Genomic DNA, 23,003 nt, shown 5'->3' on the forward strand with positions numbered 1-23,003 from the left:
TGTGTCTGGTGTCTTTGGACAGCTCTTTGGTCTTGGCCATGTTAGCAGTTGGAGTCATACTGATTGTTTGGCGTGGAAAGGTGTCTTTTATGCGGCTAACCACCTCTAAAAGGTGCTTCTGATTTAGGATAATAAGTAGAGTGGAGGTGGACCTTTTAAAGGTGGACTAACAGGTCTTTGTGGGTCAGAATTATAGCTGATTGACAGGTATTCAAACACTTATTAGCAGCAGTAACATACAAATAAATTATTTTAAAAAGTCATACAATGTGATTTCCAGATTTTTGTTTTAGATTATGTCTCTCACATTTCAGAGCCTCCATGATTTCTAAATGGGAGAACTTGCAAATACTTGCCTCTGTGCATGTGTGTGTGTAAATAATAAATAGTCTACATTTTAGGTGTGGGACTTAATTAACTGAATTTATGAAAGAAAATAATTTAGTTAAAAAAAATGAACCCATGTAATCTCAGTTTGTGTTCCAAACTATGCAGGACTTTGTCACACACTTATGTGCCTCCCTGTATCTCCTGTGACTGTTGCTGAGCATTTGCAAAAGACGCCATCATTTCTGAACTGCTGCCTAGCAACCAGACTGATTCCGACCAATGGCGAGAGAGAACCCGTTATGCTTGATGGCGAAGTTGTCCAGCAGTTCGATTCAGATCCAGAAGGAGGACTTTGATGGATTTGTGAAAACAGACTGATGTATAAATAATGTGTGTGTTTCTAAATACGTACCGTAGCTGAATAAAGTTGAACCAAACTCACTGTTTTACTTTTGTTTGAGCACCCGCCCAATACCAAATACTACAGCACAGACGCCGCAATCGAAGCAGCTTTATGGTGTTTTCTAAGACTTTAACAATCAGAGTTTCAACGTGCTTCTGAAACGAGTGGAGTTTTTTGAAGCGAGTGGGGAGGGAGGGGCTGGGGTGGGAAAGGGAAGTGTTATCACCAGGGGAACCCCCCCAAAGAATGGAAACTGGAAATGAATACAGCACACACTGCTGACCTCTGACCCACAATCAAAACAAAGGACAGAGTGAGGGAGAGGATGGAGGGACGAGGGTGAAGGGAGGAGGAGGAGGAGCGGGGAGATGGCGGTGGTTCTGTCCTGTCATGTGACGATGTTTAACATCACAGCATCTATTGTAAACTGCAGCACAATGTGGGTTCTGTCGGGTCTGATGCGTACACATTTAAGCCACGTTACCTCTCTGTGGAAGTGTCTGTGCTCGCTCCGGCCCTGTCTGGCTCCACTCGTCCCCGACTCCTCCACCTCCATTTTCTCCTGATTCTCCAGCTCCAAGGCCTCCAGCTTCTCGATCACACCGGAGCGACTGCAGACACAAAGCACACACATTCTCCAGTTCATTTCTCTGCTTCATGACCTGGAACGGCAACGACATCGACCACTTCTGACTCGTGACAGGAATTTATGACGTATCGGAGCAGTTTTCTCTGCTTCCACTGAAATGTGACGAACATCTGGGTCCTTGTAGAGCAGCCAGTCAGATCAGCTCTCCTGCACAGCTCTGGGATCAGCTGCTTCTTACTGGTATTACAGACTGGTTACATTGTGTTTATTTTCTTTAGGAGGGGTTTTTCTTCCCCCTCACATGTAGTCGTCTCAGGATGTGGCGATTCTGTGACTGCTTTACAACCTGTAATCTTAGCTTTATTGGTGACTTTTGCTCATTTATAAACATTAACATTGGTGGTGATTAATAAATAAACACAGAAAATGATACAGAGTTAGTGAAGAGACGAGTTCAAACCCTGGTTTTGTTTCCAGAGTGAAAATACTGCAGAGTTTACAGCCTCATTTAAGCCAAAGGAACAAAGGATGTAAAACCTCTTCCATAAAGAATAAACGACATAAACAGGAAAGACCGTGTTCTTTTTATTCTCCTGGAGCTCAGACGACAAAATATGTCCGTAGAATCTGAGATCTGAGCTGAAATTTAGCTGCAGGAGCAACAGAATGATGTTCAGGGTGAGCTTCATGCAGAAACTGGGCTGTAGCTACTGGGAAGTGGTATAAATGGCTACTTATCTGGAGATTTTCCTCCTGTTGTGTTCACTCTGCAGACAGCTGAGGTGTACAAATAGCTTCAAAAAAATACTGAGTTCTTTACAAACTGCACTCGTCTTACAGCTGTAATGTTTTTGGTAGTTCTTAAAACTTTCCCTCATAAAATGTAGTTTTTATACAATAATAGCTGCAGTTAGTTGCATTTATTACTTATTAGAAAGCTTTTTAGCACAACAGAGACTGTGACTTATCTGTATGGGGATTGGGCCGTATGATGTAAGTGAATGATGACTGGCTGAACAAGTTGGCACAAACAATAAATGTGTAAATGTCAGTCATGGTTTTCACCTCAGCTGCTTAAAAATGGGGCGTCGGAGTCGTCGTTCACTCCAGTTCCAGTTCACGTCGACAGTATTCGCCTTGTGTTGCAAGAAAATTTAACTCTGGAGGCTGAAAACCACCCAAAACTGTGTTACCATGTCAACCAGTCACCAGAATGCAACAAAACCTGTTTTTATGTCCCAGGGGGCTTTTAAAGGCGACCTGGTTCGGCACCAGACTTAGCACCGGTTCTTTGGCTTTCGACTTCATAAGCACCGGCTCCTGGTTCTTAAAACCAGTTCTATCTTGTACCAAGTCTTTGCTGGGCCAGAATTTGGAACCGCTTCACATTGTGTGCACCCGAAGCTGGTTGTGGGGTTATCTGGCCAAAATATGAATGTTGAAATTCATCTTTTTTTTTTTGTTTGTTTTATAAAAGTTTTTTTGAATTTAAAGACAAATCTAATGAAAATAAAATGAAATAAAGTAAATGACAAATTGTTCAAAAGGAATGTGTAGAATCATAAACTAATATATAATCCTACCAAACAATAATAATAGAACAAGTCGGTTTTTGCCGCATGTCTTTATTCTATGTCATAATCATAAAGATTAAAATGATCAATTATGGTGATGGAGTAATGCAGTAATAATAATATTAGTATTACAGCTAATTAGTTTAACAAGTTTTACAGAAGATTTCTGGAGACCAGAGAAATGAGCTGCAACTAACGACCCAAGAGAAACCAACATTTCCAGATCCTGATTTCTGTTCTTGGTGACCAGCCGGCGATGACGCAGCACCGACCCGACTCTTTTGGTTGAAACCAAAACCGGTTCTTTTCTAGCACCGGAGCTGATCCACTTAAGCACTGGTTCTAGCACCAGCACCAGTTCTTATTTGGTCAAAAAGCCCCATCAGTGTCATGGAGTAAACAAGGTCTTAGTCCAGGTTTTAGGTTGTGCTGCTGCTGTTTGGCCTGTGCTTTAAACCCAGTTTATTCCACACTTAATGAGAAACTTTGTCCATTGCAGAGCGGGTTGTGCACGTGACTGGCAACGTGTGTTTAAATGCAACTTTATCAGCTGTTTTATCAAAACAATCCCATTCAGCAGACGCGGCAACTGTCCGACCAACCACACGATACTTCTCGGAGCCCCACAAGAAAAAAGTTTAAGAAGTGTCTTCAACCACGTCCGCGAGAACAAAATGACGTCGTTTTCTTCTCTGGGCCTTGAGAAGAAAAAGGTTCTGGCTTCTCGTAGAGGTAGCAGCAGGCTTTAATCTTAATTAGTAAATTAGTAAAGATTAAATTGTACCGATAAATAAGGTAAAGTTCAGAGGTGAGTGTAGCTTTTTTCTCCTGAAAATCAGCTCCAGAGTTTATCAATTAATGAGTGATTCTGAACATAGAGGAGCTACAGGTCCTGGAGACGACCTGCAGGTTTGGGCTTTTTACTGCTTCCACTGAAACCAGCAAGATACTGTCGAATAAAGACCACTAGAGCCAAATTATACTGGACAAAAACAGACTGGTTTGTTATTAATCATTTATTGGGTGTTTTAAAGTTCCTCACAAGTAAGATTTGGCTTCACATTACCAATCAGACAAAGCACTGAGGATGTATGCTCCTAGAGATTATTGAGTTTACAATTATACTATATGAGCCAAAAATTCACCATCTGAAAAAGAAAAAAGAACCGGAAGATGAGCAAATCTTTCAGCAGGATGGAAAACACTGATCCAGGAGATCTGCAGGATAACAAAAATGGGGAAAAAACACAAATAAACCTGAAGTGAAAGGATAAAACCACACCACACAGCTGGACTTAACTTCTCAGCCAGTAGCTTTTATGCTGTGCTCACGACCTCCTTCAGCAACACACACCCACATCTCATGTTATTAATCATTTATTGGGTGTTTCAAAGTTCCGCACAAGTAAGATTTGGCTGCACTTTACCAATCAGAAAAAGCACTGAGGATGTATATTTACATCACAGACACTAAAATGGTCAAAGTGGGTTTTATTAAAGGACATTCCACCATTAGGAGTTCCTGTGTGGACTCAATAAATGTCAGCTTGTATGAATTTAATGCCAGTAGTTCATGAAAAGTTTGTTGAGAAGTTTCTAAAACGACTGGTTTGGTTTAATCTCACAGCTTGTGACTGTGGAGGCTTCACTATTTACACCGTTTACTTCTAAAAAATCCAGCAAACATTTTAAAAATCACGTCTCCATTTATGGTCTAAGTTTCAGGAAGCTGAGATGTGTTTCTCTGGATGAGCTCATCGACTGAAAATAGTTTGTCTAAAATGAAAACACTACAATCCACAGGAGCAAAGAGCCGATGGCACAACCGCCAACTGTTCAACTCCTGCTAAAAGATTCCTCTAGAAGGAACGAGTCCCGGATCACAGATCCAAGAACGGCCTACGCTCACCGGTGTCCATCTGCAGCCATCTTCCACCCCCCCCGTTCAGACACGCTCCCACACAGGCCTTTTGTTCAGTGACACAGGGATCTGCTTTTCTGAGGGGAAGAGGGCGAGAGCCAGTGGGACATATTGTATTACCCTTTCGGATAAAGCTGCCCTTATTTGGGGACTCTTCTGCTAAAGCTGCTGTCCTTAAAAGGGAATGAAGGAGACGGGAGATGGACAAGGACAGAGTGGGGCCAAACACCCACTGCATGATCTAAAAGCCACGTCTCAGACGGGTCAATGGGAAGATGTCAGAACACATCTGAGAAGCAACACAGACCAGTTTAGAGTTTCCTCTTTTACTGAAACCATTAAAGAAACTACATAAAACTGCAACCATGAACTACATTTGGACCAGAGCTGGGAGATGTGGACTGAGGCTCAGATTCTATTCATATACCGCAACTAAAGCCGCCTTAAAGTCTTTTTATACACAGTTTCATTTTAATAAATGTCGCATCACAATCCTGCAGACTAAAACTATATGAAGTAGTTCAGACTGGCAGAAACAAACCGATGCTTCAACATTAACCATCAACAGCACAATTTATCAGTCTGATGGGAGAATCTTCTTCTTTTAGCTCTTTATATATCCTGTTTACCCATCCACCAGTTTTTTGACCACTTAGTCCACTTAATGGTCACGAAGAACTGGAGCCTTTTCCAGCTATCATCAGGTGAAAGGCAGGTACATCCTGGACAGATCACCGGTCCATCACAGACAGACAACCAACCATTCACACACACTCACTCCCAGGGACAATTTAGAGAAAGCAGTTAACCTAACATTGTATTTCCTATGAGAAATAAGCGTGTGGAGTCCCTGAGAGGTCAGTCCTTGGACCTCTTCTGTACGACTTCTGTTGCTCCCTGTGGGTCACATTTTACAGAACTCCAACAGGGATTATCCCAGTTATGCAGACGATACACAACTTTGTGTCTTTGTCATCAGACAGTTTTGTTTTTCTACAGACAATTTTCTACAGTAAAATAAAGAAAAAATTGATTATTCTGTTTGCTAGCAAAGGGAAAAGGGTCATCGTCGGGGCCGGATTAAAAGTGCACAGGCCCCTGGGCCCTGAGTGTTCCAAGTGCCCCCCTTCCCCACTGCAACATTGTGAAAATTGTGAATGATACACTGTGAAATAACATTTCTAACATCTCTCAGCCAGTGGTACCAATAGCAAAACACTAGACACTGGGGTGCAACTATCTGGCTTTTATGTACATTTTGTTTCATGTCCAAACTGCTGGTGTTGGCCCTACGTGGGCCCCCAGAGGGTGCAGGCCTATGGGTCCGTGCCCATAATGCCCATTGGATGATCCGGCCTTGGTTATTGTTGGGAAACACCTGGAGACCAGGTCTGTAACCTTGGCGTGTTGATAGACTCAGATGTGACTTTCAGCTTCACAAAGAAGGTTTTTACGAGGGCTGTGACGATATGCTTTTGTCCCGATTCAATTCAGATTTTTTTGGGTGCCGATTCAATTTAAATTGCGATTCTCACCATTCTTTTGTAGATTAAAAACAAAACAAAATGTCATTTTTCTTGATTTCAGTTAGGAAAAAACAACAAAGTATCCCGACCATCATTCAGCTGCTATAATGCCCAATAAGACAAGTAAAAAGATCAATAAAAACGATAAAAATGACAAGTTTTATACTGGATTACTCCTATTTATTTGTTTAAAGAATTAGATTTTTTTGGTTAAAAAAAAAAATCTATTTTAAAATTGAGAAGCAAAAAATCCTGATTTTCAATTTCTCGATTTCGATTTTCCCACCCCTAGTTTTTACCATCAGAAACATCAGCAGCATTAAAAGTTTAGTCTCCCAGTAAGACCAGTAGACTGGATTACTGGAACGATCTTTAAACAGACCTTTCTAAAAAGAGCTTTAAACATCTGCAGCTCATCCAGATGCTGCTGCTGGAGCTTTAACTGGGACTGAGAGGTCTGAACACATCACACCAGTTTAACATATTTAAACTGGTTTCCAGTCAGTCTCAGGATAGATTTTAAAACCCTGCTGATGGTTTACAGAATCCCAGAACGGTTTGGGACCAGAATCCATCTGTGACGTTTTCAGATAACATAAACCAAGGAAAGCTTGTCAAGATGGGAACGAGACATTAAAAACAGCCCTCACCAGTATGGAAACTGGTCGACGATGCTCTGCAAGAAATCCAGAAAGGGAAAAAAAGCTGATGATTGTTGCAGCTCACATTTACTCGACTGTAGTTAAACAATGAGGTAAATGTTAAAAAGAGGTTCAGGTTCCAGGTTTGTATGAGAGCATTTGTACACAAGGACTCGCTTCAACCCTCACAGGCCCGAATGGACCACTTCAGTCACGCCTTTATGGGGCAATATGTGGCACTCCACCTATTTTCCCCTCTTCCTTTTCCTCTCAGGCCTGCCAAAGATGGAGGGATCTAAATGGCACAGGAAACGGTCTCACAGAGGAAAGAGATGCCCCCTCCCAACAACATCAAGACGAGATTTGGTTGAAACGTGTAATGTGTGGCGAGCCAGAGAGAGATTCCCTCTTTTACTTACTTTCCATTCAGTATGGAGAATTTAAAAAACAAACCTTAAAAATTACACAAAAATAAATGGATAAAAATCTAAAAAATTTCAATTAAAATCAATGAAATAAGAAATTAAAAAAAAAAAAAAAATCTAAATTATATAAATTATAAAGAAAAAATAGGAAAGATCTGTAACCAAATATCAACGGAACACCCCTAAAATAATAAAAACAATATAAATAAAACAAAAAGGTTAAATTAAAAAATAACCATATAAAATAAAATTTAACAAAAACTTCTAAATAAAATTCTAAATAAAATAGAAAAAAAAGTCTGCTATTTAACCAAATATCCTGGAAACATCCATAAAAAAATAAAAACATTATTAATAAAACAAAAAGGTTAAATGAAAAAAAAAACAAAATAAAATAAAATTTTACAAAAGATTCTAAATAAAATTCTAGATAAAATGGAAAAAACTGATGTCTGTTAAGTAACCAAATATCCTGGAAACACAAAAAAATAAAAACAAAACAAAGTGAAGAAAACAGAATAAAACAACAAGAAAATTAAACAATAAAAACAAAAGCAAATAAAACTAAATAAGAAATAAAATAAAAAAGAACTACATGAAAGATGTCTGTAAACCAAATATCCCAGAAAGACACATAATCTGACTTTATCTTCATTTCATCAAACCAGCCTTTCCTCTTCTTACGTTAACGCCACACCAGCTGTGAAAGTGTATGTGAGAACATCACAAGCTTAGCGTGTCATCACGCCGTGTGTGTGCATGTCCATGCATGTGTGCACACGTCTCCAACAGGATCAGCCAGCAGCTCAAGTATTTTCAGACCAGCGTCTGCGGCACAAAGATCTGTTATTCTCAGAAAACTGGCCAAAGATCTGGTTTATCAGGGCCGATTCACCGCTTCATCTACCAGACAGAAGTTTTATAGTTCCTCCATCCAGGCTTCTATCCGCTAAAATATCAAAACTTCCAATCAATTCAGACGACTTTGACTTAATGTGCATTTATTTTCCACGAAGGGACGGTTCAGGCACTTTATGTTGTTAATTTCCTCCTGCAACTCATTCCATTACCTAATAAATGTTAGAAATAAAGTCAACGCAGAGTAAAAGTTGAGCATCTTGGGGATAAGTTTCCAGACAGAAACAAACAAACCAGGAGAAGTCAGAGTGACTGCATCAGCCTGCCGTTTATTAGCATTAGCATGAGCCTCAGCTAGCTGGCTACGCTGCTACGTCGTCATGATGCAGCAAACTTATTCAACAGTAAACCAGCAAGTCTCCTTATTTCTGCATTCCTGGTTAAAAGTTTTAATACAAAATAAATGTTGTTTACAGATTATTATTCATAGGATTGTGTATTTTAACAACACAGTGTGCTGTGCGGAGTTTGCATGTTGGATGCTGAAGCTTCCTCCCACTCACAAGACATGCGTGTTAATTGCTACACGCTGGGTAATTAGCAGGTTTATTTGGATAAAAGTGTCTGACAAACGACTGTAGAACAGAAAAACAGAATGGTTGTTGTATGAAACGCCGTCTCATGTGAGTGATTATGGAAACTTAATGAGTAGAGAGCGATAAAGGAAGTTTTCCCCTCCGTGACAAACTAATCTTCCATGTTTTGTTTGCCCATTAAAATATTTATCAGGAAAAAAGAAACCATGACTTTTGTTGGATGATAGGAAGTGAACCACTTCTTCATAATAGCCTCCTGAACAGGAGGCAGCATGAAGAGCTTTGCAGGCACCAACTAGCAGCAATGCTAACATGTAGCAGCAACATGACAGCAACCAAGACTCGGCCTCCAAACCAAACACAGTTTAACTCCTTTGCAGGAATTTAGGACTGTAATAACCACATAAACACATCGCTTGGTCCTCAGCTGGAATAGGGTGGATTCTCCTCTCTGGTTCGGGAGTCAGGTCCTGCCTCAAGTGGAGGAGTTTAAATATCTTGGGGTCTTGTTCATGAGTGAGGGAAGGATGGAGCGCGAGATCGACAGACGGATCGGTGCGGCGTCTGCAGTAATTCGGACTCTGCGCCGGTCTGTCGTGGTGAAGAAGGAGCTGAGCCAGAAGGCGAAGCTCTTGATTTACCAGTCGATCTACATTCCTACCCTCACCTATGGTCATGAGCTGTGGGTCGTGACCGAAAGAACGAGATCTCGTATACAGGCGTCTGAAATGAGTTTCCTCCGCAGGGTGGCCGGGCTCTCCCTTAGAGATAGGGTGAGGAGCTCGGTCATCCGGGAGGGGCTCAGAGTAGAGCCGCTGCTCCTCCGCATTGACAGGAACTAGTTGAGGTGGCTCGGGTATCTGGTCAGGATGCCTCCGGACGCCTCCCTGGTGAGGTGTTCCAGGTACGTCCCTCTGGGAGGAGACCCTGGGGAAGACCCAGGACACGCTGGAGGGATTATATCCCCCCCCCCCCCCCCCCCCCCCGAGTTGGCAAATGTAGCTGGGGAGAGGGAGGTCTGGGCTTCCCTGCTTAGGCTGCTGCCCCCGCGACCCGACCCCGGATAAGCGGCGGAGGATGGATGAGCGGACAGACGAATGAAGAACATCGCCGTCCACTACAGAGCGTTCTATCATTTCCAGATAAGGATGCACTTAAATTAAACTCTGGCTGATACAAACACCCAATGTAAGTATCGTCATTATAGCCAATAAACCTTTCAACTCTAATCAGTGACTCTACCTTAGTTTGAAAGGCATCACGAAGGTCCTGCTGGTTTCCATGGAGATGAAGGATGGTTTCAAGTCAAGTATTCACTCTTCCCATTCTAAACTATCTTGGGCTTCACGCCTTTCTAGATCCTTATGGTCAGGTCTTTCCCTGGACTCTCCTGACTCTGATCATTGATCATCATCATCAGCTGATGGCTTCCTGAGAAATTTACCTCCAAAACTCCTCCCTCAAAACATCAGCCATTACTCTTCCTTATGAACTGGGCTTCTGGTTTCACTGACAGTAAAGTGGTTTTCTTTTCCATTATCTCCTGTGTTCCAGGTGAATTTACTCTCACACAGTTACACGTATGTTTAATCGGACACTTCTGTAGCATCTCGAACGTCTCAGCTTTCTGTACAGAGCAGGATCATACATACAGCCCTTGTAGTTGGGAAGATATAATTTATTTTGGGTATGTTGTTTTAGATAAGCAGTAAAAAAAACTCTTTCCTTCAGATGTCTCCATCCAGTCAAATTCAGCACCTTTAAACTTCCTGTATAACACTCCTGTCTTTTTCCAGCATGTAGCTCGTTGATGCTAACAAAACTGCTGTAGCTGGAAAATACAAAGATCTCTCTAAAGCAGGGGGGTCCAAAGTCGGTCCTGGAGGGCCGCATTCCAACAGGTTTTCAATGTATCCCTGCTCCAACACACCTGGCTTCCATTAAATGGATCCAAAAGCCAATGAAGTTCTGCACAATGACTGTTTGAGTCAGGTGTGCTGGAACAGTGATACATGGAAAACCTGCAGGAGTGTGGCCCTCGAGGACCAGAGCTGGATGCTCCTCATCTAAATGGATTTGTGAAAGTTTTCCTTCTCTTTCCAATATCCTTTCATCGTTATGGTCTCTCTCACAGTAAAACTGATTAAAAACATGTTCGCCAATGTGTCTGAAAAGGTCAGGATGTAACAGGAAAGAACACTTAAAGAAGCATCAAAAGATCCACTAAGCCAGTGTTTTTCAACCACTGTGCTGTGGGGCACACTAGTGTACCCTGAGAAATGATCCAATTTTTATCAAATCAAAACTTTATTTGTAGAGCACTTTCACATACCTCAAAGTAACCAAAGTGCTGTACAGGTAAAATAAAATAAATCAACATTAAAAACACTAAAATAAAGACAACAAAATAGTTAAAAAGACTAAATAAGATAGAAAAGACCTAGTGGTCCTACTCTCCGGAGTTAAAAGCCAACATAATTTCACCTGATTTGTCTAAAAAGCAGCTCTGTGTTCATCCAAACAGGCCAAGGACTGCCTGTGAAAGGTCATAAAATTATTTTATTGATCTGATTTCTATTAAAGACACTTTGACAAGATGCACTTTATATTATTTACATTGGCTTTTTTTTTTTTTTTAAATACAGTGTTGGTTTTTGGTGTGCGTGCCCTGTGATTTTGTTTGTGAAAAAAGTGTACCTTGGTTCGACAAAGGTTGAAAAACATTGCACTAAGCAGCCATCTGACTCACGACTGTGAGGACGTTCCGCACCAGTATGGCTGGAACTTGCTTCTTCCAGTTTTTGCTGCTTTCTCTTAACAAAGGAATTGAATTTAAAACCCTGATGTGCGTTTCATGGTCTAAGTGCTAAATGGTCTTTCTGCTATTACATTACAGGAAATCTTATTCTCATATTACACTGTCAGAGACCTGGGATCCTCCGCCCATCCTGGGATCCTGGACTAAGTACTGGGGTGGGGGTGGGAGAGTCTCTCCTGCTGTCTTAAATTTGTTGATTATTTAGGTTTTCCAGCCTTAAAAAAACTCACTGAAAATGATGTCAAATGAGCCGAGACGGGAAGTGGGAGCAGTTAAAGACGAGTCACTGACCTCCTCTCGGGGCTGAGGATGGCCTCTTTCTCCTGCCTCTCGGGGCTCCTGAACCGGCTCCTCTTCTCCGCCTTTCTGGCCTCGGCCTCCAGACGCCGGGAGCGTGGTGGATCATGGTGACCGCCCCTGTGGCTGTCGGTGCTGGTGACCGTGCTGCCGCTGGCGTCTGAGTCCAGAGAGCTGACCGAGCCGCTGATATGGGAGCCGTTTGAGAGCAAGGAGCTGCCGGAAGGGAAGGGGTCACTGGGTGCCGGGGAGTTGCAGCGTGGGACCCCTCCCAAGCTGGAGCAGGAACCCGTCGGGGAGAGTAGGCTGGTAGGGGGCTGAGGCACGAAGCCGTGCAGCGGTACGCTGACTCGCTCCACGTCATCACCGTTCACTGACCCTGCATCAGAGCCCTGGCCGACCGACGCACAGTCACCTGGAAGTAAAAGGAGGGCGGCTTGACTCCCAGATATGAGAGGTCTAAAATAAACAGCTGTTCAATAATCGTAAGAAAACCTCTTATCAATGTTTCTGATCAGAATCAGTCGGTGTGAGCAGGACAGAGTCTGCAGCCGTCTTCCTGCAGCAGACTCACTTTTACCCCCTGCTGAGGCAACATGATGCTCATCAAGTCTTTTATAGGACTCAGTTATTAAATGGTGGGTGAGACTTAATCAAAAAATAATCTAATTAATTAGAGGCTCTGTGATTAATTATGAGACAGTAAACCAGGCGGGATCAGCCAGTTTATTTTAAACAAAGTTTCTGGAGGGGTCGGAAAACTTAAGTATATCGACAAATAGAGGTGGGAAAATCTAATTGAAAAATCGGAAATCAGGATTTTTTTGCTTCACAATTTTAAAATAGATTTTTTTTTGTGGAAAAAAAAGGATTTTTTTCAAACAAATAAAAATAATTTATCATAAAATTTTTGTCATTTTTATTGTTTTTATTGATGTTTTTACTTACAGCAGAATGATGATCTGGCTACTGTGTTGCTTTTTCCTCATCAAAATCAAGAAAAACGTTGAGTAAAATAAAAAAAAGTTTTGTACATTTATTTTGTTTTTAATCTACAAAAATCAGCAATATTGAAGAATTGTGAGAATCACAATTTAAATCGAATTGGCACCCAAAAAGATTGGAATCGACTCGGGAAAAAAGCATATCGTCACAGCCCTTGTAAAAACCTTCGTAGTGACGCTAAAAGTTACATCAGAGTCTATCACTGCCCTAGCGACAAAACAAGTTGTTCAAATGATGACACACTGGTCAGTTTGGACTTCTGCAACATGGGAACTTTTTGAAAACTGCGTCTGATTTTGCTGACTTAAACACTCTTTAGGAGCTGTAGTTGCTCCTCCCTACCTTCAGGGGGCAGCGGTGATCCTGAAGGCTGGTCAGCAGCAGCCCAGACTGCCGCCCCCTCAGCCTCCCTCTGGTTTAGCTCCTCCTGCCAGATGATGGAGCTGGAGTCTGGAACCTTCTCGGCTTCTGGGATACCCGAGCCGGTCACTGCAACCTTGGCCGGACCCGGTTCCTGGACATAAACGCAAAATCGTAAAAACTCAAGAATCCCAGATGGTGGAGAATAACTCTGTAGACGCTTACCTGAGACGTCGCAGGCTCCACTTTACGCTTTTTCTTCTGGTTCTGCTTGTTGGTTCGGGGGTAAACGATCAACTGTTCGCTCCACCTATACCAAGCAGAACATCTCTGATGTTTACGAAGTCGTACCGTGTATTTTAACCAGTAGCACACAAACACGCGAGGACACGTTACCCGTTGATGATCTCCTTATTCTCTCCTCTGATGAAGTACTCCTGCTCAGGCGTGATGATGCACAGCGAATTCTTCTGGCCCGTCTTGGGCTCGGCGTCGATGACGTCCGTGCAGAGGTTCATGTTCACCGTGCCCTGAGGCAGCGTGCTCGGCTAAAACACACAAAACACCACAGATTAACCTCCTTTCCTGCACATAATCAACCTGTAAGATGCGAAGAAAAGGGGAAAACTGGGGTGAAACTGGTTTGTTTTCATCCACCGGTTTGTTTGCACGTCTGATGGGCGAGCGCCCGACTAAACACTGATATCACATTCCAAACAGCTGAGGGAAAACACGCCTCGGTGCTGCTCGCCACTCTCACAGGCCCGTACTGTAGGCGCGCCGTGGAAACGGGTAAATCCTTTCAGCGGCGGCGGACACTGAGTGAAAAGGGGAGATGACAGCAACAGGATGCCAGACTGAAGCTGCTTTGTGCGTGGGATCAGTGAAGAACACGGGGATGGGTGTGTTTTTGTGAAAAGAACCAAGAACCACAGAAAACTGGGCCGGTGTGCCGTTTGTGTTTTCATTTGAACCTGTAGAGTCTTGTTAACGTCACAAGAAGAAACCCTGCAACACACATTTCTTATCAGGCCGCTCCAGATGTTAAACAGGTGTGAGCGCTCCTTCCAGCTCCTTTTTAGGCCACTGAGCACAGACCCAGCTTTATTAAGATCTGCCTGCACACCTCCAAGGGGCTGCCAAATATGGCAGCTACATGGCGTCGTACTGACGAACCCAGACGCTCTGCAGGAATTTCCTCCATCACAACTTGAATAATGAAGTGTAAGACTGAGACGAGAAGGGCAAAGTTCATGTAGGTCTTACAGAGGTGCAGAAAAATCTGATACAGTATAGATCACTGAGTAAAGCCGTTCCTGATCAAACCAGTAAGGAGAGTTAACCAGCATCTGTTCAACAGCTGACTCCATGTTGATCAATAAACAAGCCTTTGTTTTCCTGAGCTGCGATTTAATCAATGAGAAATTCTACAGGACAGCTGGGCTGGAACGAGCAACATTAGAGGGATGCAATAAAAAAATGTATTAAATAAGACAATAATAAACCTAAATAATCCCCAAACTGCGAAACAAAATACCATTCCTAAAAAAAAATTGAATTTACAAGAAATAAAATAAAATGAGACAACAAATAAACTGGAACTAATCACTTCACAAAAAATATTAAATATTCATTCATTCATTCATTTTCATGTAGCTTATTCCAATTCAGGGTTGCGGGGAAGCTGGAGCCTATCCCAGCTGGCTTTGGGCGACAGGCAGGGTACACCCTGGACAGCTCGCCTGTCCATCGCAGGGCCACACACAGAGAGACGAACAACCTCCACGCTCACACTCACTCCTAGGGGCAATTTAGAGTGACCAATTAACCTATCATGCATGTCTTTGGATGGTGGGAGGAAGCCGGAGTACCCGGAGAGAACCCACGCATACACGGGGAGAACATGCAAACTCCACACAGAAAGGCCACTGACCAAACCAGCCAAGGATCGAACCAGCGACCTTCTTGCTGTGAGGCCACAGTGCTAACAACTGCGCCACCGTGCAGCCTAAAATATTAAATATAAAAAGAAAATATAAAAATAAACATAAAGCCTAACGAGAAATATTATTAAAACAAAACCAAACTAAAAACCAAACTGGCTTTTTTTCTACTAAAGGATCTCACACATCATTATTATTGGCTGATATTGAGCTTTCTGATTGAAATCAGCCAATCAGGAATCAGGAGAGCTTCAAATGGAAGCAACAGACCATATTTATGGATAGTTTAATATGTTTTCTTTAAAGTTGTCAAACACAAAATATAACGATTCCAATCAATCAATGAAGCTAAAAAGTCTGTAAGAAGAAATTTATGGGAAGTTTTATAAATTAACTTTTAAGTTTTAATGTAAATTGTTATCAAGGGGAAAATGGAGAAGCGATCAGCACCTCTTATCGGCCATAAGACCGAAGATTTTCTTCATCATCCACAATATGCACCGCTCAGGAATGATGGAAATCAATATGTTGAAATGGTTCATAAATAAAGAGGCCAAACAGATCAATAGGTTTACATTCATACTTTTATTTGAACCTCTTTATGCCTGTTAACTTAAATTTGTGACAAACCACTTTAAGCCTTTGTTAATTTTATTTATTTATTTTTTTTTAACGCCTAAAGTTATTTACAATCATATAAAGACAAAATAAAAAAATCTGAAATACAAAAATTGGAATAAAAGACATTATGATTAAATATTAAATAAATTAATAACAATTAATAACAAAATAAATATCTTTATTAAATGAATAGAAGTGAATGAAAGAAAATGAACTAAATAAATGAATTGGATAAAAAGAAATAAAAGATCAGCAGTAGTTTGTTGTAAATTGATGTAAACAGACATCAGAGTATGAATTTATTCACTTTTCTTTGCTTTTATGTACTCTAATAATTTAATTAGCTATTTTTTATTTGTTACATTTCTAAATTTATTTCACATACATTTGTAGTTTTTCTATTTCAGAGTTTTTCTTTTAGTTATTTTCCTGGTTTTATTTAGTTTTATATAATTGTAAATAGATTCAGGTGCAGAAGCGTTAACAGCATGTTGGGGTTTTTTTTTTTTAGCAGCCTGAACTGTTTTAATATCCAACAAAGCATTTATTAGTATTGATTACATGAATTAAACTTTAACATGTTAACCGGTTTACACAAAACTTCCAACAGGCTGCGTGTCTGAGAGGCGGATTAAACGCATCACATGCAGCCTGCATACGTTAGCATGTAGCTGGTCGACCTTTACTACATGGCTGCAGGTTTTTACTGAACTCTGAGTCCTTCAGGTGGTTTAGAGCTCACTGAAAACAGACAATGTCACATAAAATCATCAGATAGCCGAAGCCGTCTTCTCACAGGACGTCTGAATGTCAGAATAACGGAGAGCTGTTTAGTAAATGAGTTTTGTCTCCACCTATGTTTGATGATGATGATGATGATGATGATGATGAAGATAATGGCGGCTGTGCATGAACTCTCTGATCTCCCTCTCTCACAATAAACGTAGGTTCACACTCCCTCCTGGCATTTCTTTACACAAACAGTGATGATAAAAAGTAAAAATCTGAAATCTACATGGTGCTTCAAACTTTCCAGAATCATGAAGCCGTCTCCTCGTGATCCGTCACATCGGATTCTTACTTCAGTTACTAAAGCTGCGAGCGTTTAGGAGAAACGCCACAACAGTAAAAATAAGAATGAATTAATGTTTCACAACAAGTTCAAAACGTTAAAGTAAAGGTGTTAAAGATACAGACCAGTCCGATTCTGATCCAGTTCAACTCCATTTATACTCTGTCTGTCCAATCAGTGGTAAATAAACCCACCAGTATGCACTTCTGTTCAGTTGTCCAGAGGGTCATAAGAACCAGAACCAGGACCAGGAAGGAAAGCCTCCATTAGAACCAGGAAGGAAAATCTCCATCAGAACCAGAACCAGAAGGATTGCCATTTGACTGAACAACCTTCCAACCCAACAATCTATGTTAGTTTTTAGTGGTGAAGATGCTAGTTTTACTGGGCCATGTGAAACCGATTCAACCGATCGTCTTAAATGATTGTATTCAGAAGGAAAACCATCAGTCAGGACGTTTAATTCAAGTTTATTTTGTTTGGGTTATTCCAGCTGCGTGTGAGGACGATAAGTTGACTTTGATGCAGTAAATAAATGATTAAAAGAAACATTTCTCAACATGTTTATGAGACAAAAAAGCAGCTTCAAAGATGTGATTTAGGGTGCATTCACATCAGGATAGTCCACTAGACCAGGTCCGACCCGGGGACTCAGCTCAGCTGTAAGGGGGTGTATTCATTCAGACTGGGATTGTGTTCACGCTGCACTTTGGTCAAACGCGTCAAACCTTTAAAATAATATATCCCCATTCCCACCAAAGGTGGCGCTGCACTCGTATTTAACAAAGAAAAGGACGAGACTGGCGTGAAGAAGAAAATAGTTTCCTCCTCCTACGACTTAAACATGGAGACAAAAACTATCGCAACTGCAAGCTTACTGCAGAAATACACTGCAACAACGGACGCAGTATGAACAACAGATGAGGCAGAGTAGCCTTAACGCCATCACTATGTATTTACCCACAATGCAATGCTACGCCAAATGCAGGACGAGACTTTTATTGCAGGTCTGCTTCCTGTATTTGGTCTGCTTGAAACAGGCCGAGACCAGCGTTTGTAGGTGGACTGAGTCCGCTTCTTTGGTCCAAATCAGAATTCGTTCGGCAGATTCACATTTCCCCAAACGAAGCGGACTTTCTGAGCAAACGAACTCGGATTCAAACCAAAAAGGCTGATGTGAAAGTGCCATTAAAGCCCCATTATGCTCTCCAATGCACACAAATTGGCCTTTATATGCCTCTTTAACTGCACTAGTGTTGGTAAGAAGCTGTCAATGTGTTAATAGTTTGTTAAGTCCAGTTGCCACTAAAGGATCTGGTTTAGGACAGATTGATTCTGTAAACTGACCATGATCTTACCTGGTACCTGGTGCTTGAACCAGACAGCTACATTCTTACACTGTTCACGCCTTCCTTTAGTTATTACAAAGAAACAGGGAAGGAGACTGGTGGATGTTGCCGAGTTTGTACTCTTTCTTATTGGTTTGTAGCTTTGAAGAAAAAAAATCCACAGTATATTTAAACACTGTCCACTCTGTCATCATCGCTGAGTCTAACAGGAAATGATGATTCTTTCAACCAATCAACAGATAGTGTGTCAAGCTTCACCTTGTACAGTCTGATCAGTAAGTTTGGGACCCCAATAAAACTAGAACAGGTGGGATGGGATGGTCTGGCAGCTTTCTCTGTCTTTGCTTGTAGAAATACAAAAACAAAAAGCGTGTCCTGATTTCGGCATGTTGGTAAAAACAGGACTTTTTTCTCATTCATGAAAAACGAACAAGGAAACGAAAATTACACCAAGTCTTTCACTTCATGCAGATTTGTCTCCAGCTATCCAGCAAAGGTATAATTCATAGACTGTAAATAAAAAGATGGACGTAGCCTCCGTGACGTCACCCGTAGGTTTCTGAAGAGCTGAATTGAAGCTTGGTGGGCGGTTCCTACCATCGCCATGTTGGCAGGGTCATGCATGTCATCTCTCCCAGAAAATACAAATATGGGCAAAGAGGTGGAGCTGAGAGAGGGGGTGTGAGCGTCATGCTGGATGATTGACATCGAGCGAACTCCGAGCTGTCTAAGAGTTTACCGAGCTAACCCGGAGATAACAAGCTAATGGAGGTAAGTGGGCTAAAGCTAAGTCACGTTGTTAAACGGTTAAAAGCCGCGGTTGTTCTACGTTCTTCTGACTTAAAGCGGGAGACCGGGTACCTGTCAATTAAAAGGACACGCCCCTGAATATGTCGAATTTTAAGATTAAATTACTTTTAAACGGGTGAGTTAGAAAAAAATTCACTCCCCCCACAGTTGTCATGAAGGTAAACCTGACCTATTAAACCTAAAATGGATTTTTGAACCAGGTTGTAAACATGTTTATTTCTACTGTGAAGTTGGTCTTTTTAACATGGGAGTCTATGGGGATTTGTTCTGTTTTGGAGCCCCTTGTGGATGAAGGGGGAACTGCAGTTTTATGCACTTCTGCATAGACTTTACTTTTAACCACCGGAGGTTTCATCCATCTTTCATATACGGTCTATGGTCTAAGTAGACACCAAAAACTTCTTATTCTCCTTGTCTGATTTGCCCCAATCTTTCCCGGATTTGACAAGAATTTACCAAGCTTTTTTTCTTTTTTTTTTCTTTCTTTTTTTTTTTTTTTAAGGTAAGTCAAAGCAAATTTAACCTGATATCCGAGTCCTGTGAAAGTCTGCAGGGAGTTTTTGGTGCAATCTAATTTTAGTCAGTGGTCCCTTAAGTCGTCTTCAAAGTCCCAGCAATGAGAATGGACAGCAGGTCTCCTGACTATAAACCATTATAGAAACCAAAGATGAGGACGACACTGATCATTTCATTGTCTGTAGCAAAGGCACTTTGAAGACATAAAAACTTTAACACATTAATTATAATTAATTACAGAAAAATCAACAGTTTTTAATCATGTTAAAAACAGTAAAGCATTTAATAGTGGAACAGTTTCCCAGTGATGCAAAAATTTAGCACTTAAGCGCTGTAAGTTAGCGATTTTTCAGGCCTCTCTAGCAAGTCTACTGAAAGAAAAAGACTATCAACAACTCCAGTGATTTCTTCTGGTGCTATTTAAGACTTTCAGTGAATAACATGAAAGAACGTATCAATAACAGCAGCCCCTCCCCATCTGAAAGATCACACAAGAAGCTGCAGTCGGAGCAGCAGGTGATCTGCTTCATGACCAGACTGAAGCCTCAACAGTCTGCTTTTCTGTCACATATTAATGTCTAATAATGAAGAGTGTAGTCGAAAACATGTAAAAAGGTGAAAGTACTGGAACGTGTTGCAGACTGGAGTTGTTCGTTAAATTACTTTAGGTCTGTTTAGTTTTGGCCATCTGTGTTTTCAGGTTTTTTTTTAAATGTTTTTAAATGTATTTTTGCAGATATTGGTCAAACTTGAGTTTACAATATTAATCTCTTTTTTAATTGTTTGATTTCGTCATCCCTTAAAATCAATTTAAATAAGAAAAATAATTAGAATAATTATTATCAGGGCTGTGACTATATGCTTATGTCCCGATTACATTCTGATTTCTTTGGGTGCTGATTCGATTTAAATTGGGATTCACACAATTCTTTAATATTGCTGATTTGTCAAGATTAAAAACAAACAAAAAAATGTACAAGTACATTTTTTGTACTTGAAAAAATGTCCCAAGAAGACAAGTAAAAATATGAAAATAATAAAAATGATTTTTGAACAAAAAAATCTATTTTAAAATTCTGAAGCAAAAAAATCCTGATCCTCGATTTCCCCATCCCTAATTATTATTAAGTCCCACTCCAAATAAAAACATTAAAACATGGATTTTTTTTTTTTTTTTTTTATATCAAACTGAATTTTGCTTGATCAGACAACTACTGAGCTCTACAAAACAAACGTGGTGTGTATGAACTGAAGCAGATTTGCATTTGTTGTGTTGCTGCTAGGTGGAGCCTGAATGACTGTAGTCCATCTGATCCTGGTGCCGTCAGCGTAAAAAGCAACTTGTTGCTTAGAAACGCCTCAGTGCTGCTGGCACCAAAACAAAGGACACGAATCTGCCAACACTTTGCATTCAAACCCAAATCAATTGTTCTTTTTTTCCACTTGTGCACAACTGGGGCGATTCCATATCCTCCAATTGTGCCTGCCATCCATGGGGCTGACTAATTTTAGCCTTGCAATGAGGGATTATTAAAAGAAATGACTTTCTAAGAGATCTGAGGCTGACATGACATGAGAAAACACTCAACCTAAACAACCCACAGGATATATAAAGTCCTATCCAGTGGGGGAAACAAAGATGACTGTAAGGCAACTTCATTACAGCCAAAGTCAAATTGTAAACTAGCACAAAAAACTTGTAAAACTAACATAAAAAAATAAAAATAAAAAGAATAAGTGGGCCAGTTTTGTAAGTAGGTGGAGTACACCCACTCCATAAAGGATATAAATCCTCCAGGAGGCTTTTACATGCAAAGCCAAAGGCAAGTCTGCCTCAGCGGGCGCTGGAGAGGAGACTGCTGTTTTATATGCTGCATGTTCCTCCACTCGGCGTCCTCCATCAAACTTTACAGAGCCGACTGCGTGGTTGCTCTGCCACTTATTACAGAAAACTACAACAGATGAGCTGCATGGGGTTCCCGCTAAAAACATCCAATAACACACAGAAGAGTCTTTTCTTTTCTAAAACACGATGCAGAGCAGAAACGGCTTCAGTCTCTCATCGTGGTCGCTGACCTTTCTGTCAGGGTGGTCTCTCTTTAGTTTCCATTCTTATGGAAAAACTCTCCCACTTTCAGCTCTTCGTATCGTGTCAGAGTGATGTACTTAAGCATTACTGCTGTGTGATTAGAGTAATTTAGCCTGCCATCGTTGGCAGATGCTGGTGTGTGAGAGGAATGTCTGCGTCTGGGGCACATCTGACGTTTCCTCTGTGGGTTTTAGGGGCTAGCGCTCCCTTTCTTCTGCGCTCAGTGGTCCTGGGGCCGAGAGCGCTATGCAGTTCACCAAATAAGGGCATTGAAGGAGGAATGTTGCTTTAAATGGGAGAGCATCTTTCCCTCTTTTTCTGGCCATAATAGCTCTGCTTTGAAGGACTACCGTTTCAAATAGCCTGCAGGATATTTGGCCGGAATCGCAGGCCGTGTCATCACTTCCTGGACCTTGTTCAACACGTGGATTCAGATGTTTAGAGCATCAATAAAGGCACTAAATTATCCGAGGTGTTGTAATCTTTAGTGTATAAACTTAGAGGGAAGTTAATCAAATGACTCAATATGGATCAATCGTGTGTCGTTGGATCCATCCAATGAAATAACATTTTTTAAAATGGGAAAAAAAATGCAACTTCAGGATTGATAATGAACGGTGAATTGGTGGTTTTTGTGGATACATATGCATTCCCGGTTTAGAGTAAAGACCTGTTTGTGCATGACGCAGAAGACTGATACGCTACGCAGACAGACAGATAGTTTTGTCCGTTTCTTACGTCACTTAAACGTGTCATTTGGTCCGTTTTCAAGCGGCTTAGCCAGCCGTCACTTCAGGCAGAAAACAGAGCAAAACCAGTGGAAATCACACGGGCAGAGCTGAGCTGTGTAGCTGACATGCAACCACCAAAGGGAACAAACCACAGAAGAAGAGAAGCAGTACGATGAGACAGAAACCACCAAATAAACGCAACTTATAATTACTGCCTTCTTCCTGTCCTTCCACCGTGTTTATTTACAATGACGTCATGTTTGATAACATGAGATTAAAAATGTGTGTGAATAACCAGATATTCAACTGGAACATCTACTAGCGTGTGGTGTGCGCCGCGTGACAGCATTTAGGTTAGCGTGGTTGTAGGAACGCAACAACAGCGAACTGTCGCGCCTGTTGGTGGAAACGAGGTTAATGGGATGTTTATCCCTCCACTGATCAGTCAAGCTGCTGCTGCTTTGGTGAATCAATCTCACAGTTGTGAGATTGATTCACCAATGGTTTTGGGTGTGTTGTGATTTTGCCT

The 23,003-nt window shown here is 41.3% G+C and overlaps 1 protein-coding gene across 4 annotated transcripts in view; it reads right to left on the reverse strand.

The window, feature by feature from the left end:
* The window catches only part of LOC306771250 (myosin phosphatase Rho interacting protein), a 71,150-nt gene that overhangs the window by 32,867 nt on the left and 15,280 nt on the right, over nt 1-23,003 (reverse strand). For all 4 annotated transcript variants that reach the window (XM_079260376.1, XM_079260375.1, XM_079260373.1 and 1 more), the window contains exons 4-8: nt 13,740-13,891; nt 13,569-13,653; nt 13,326-13,497; nt 11,973-12,393; nt 1,218-1,344 (exon numbers count right to left, since the gene is read on the reverse strand). In XM_079260376.1, coding sequence (XP_079116502.1) covers nt 1,218-1,344; nt 11,973-12,393; nt 13,326-13,497; nt 13,569-13,653; nt 13,740-13,891 — 957 coding nt within the window. The remainder of the gene's footprint in view (nt 1-1,217; nt 1,345-11,972; nt 12,394-13,325; nt 13,498-13,568; nt 13,654-13,739; nt 13,892-23,003) is intronic.

The sequence above is a fragment of the Telmatherina bonti genome (assembly GCF_933228915.1).
Source record: "Telmatherina bonti genome assembly, chromosome: 21".
Taxonomy (NCBI): domain Eukaryota; kingdom Metazoa; phylum Chordata; class Actinopteri; order Atheriniformes; family Telmatherinidae; genus Telmatherina; species Telmatherina bonti.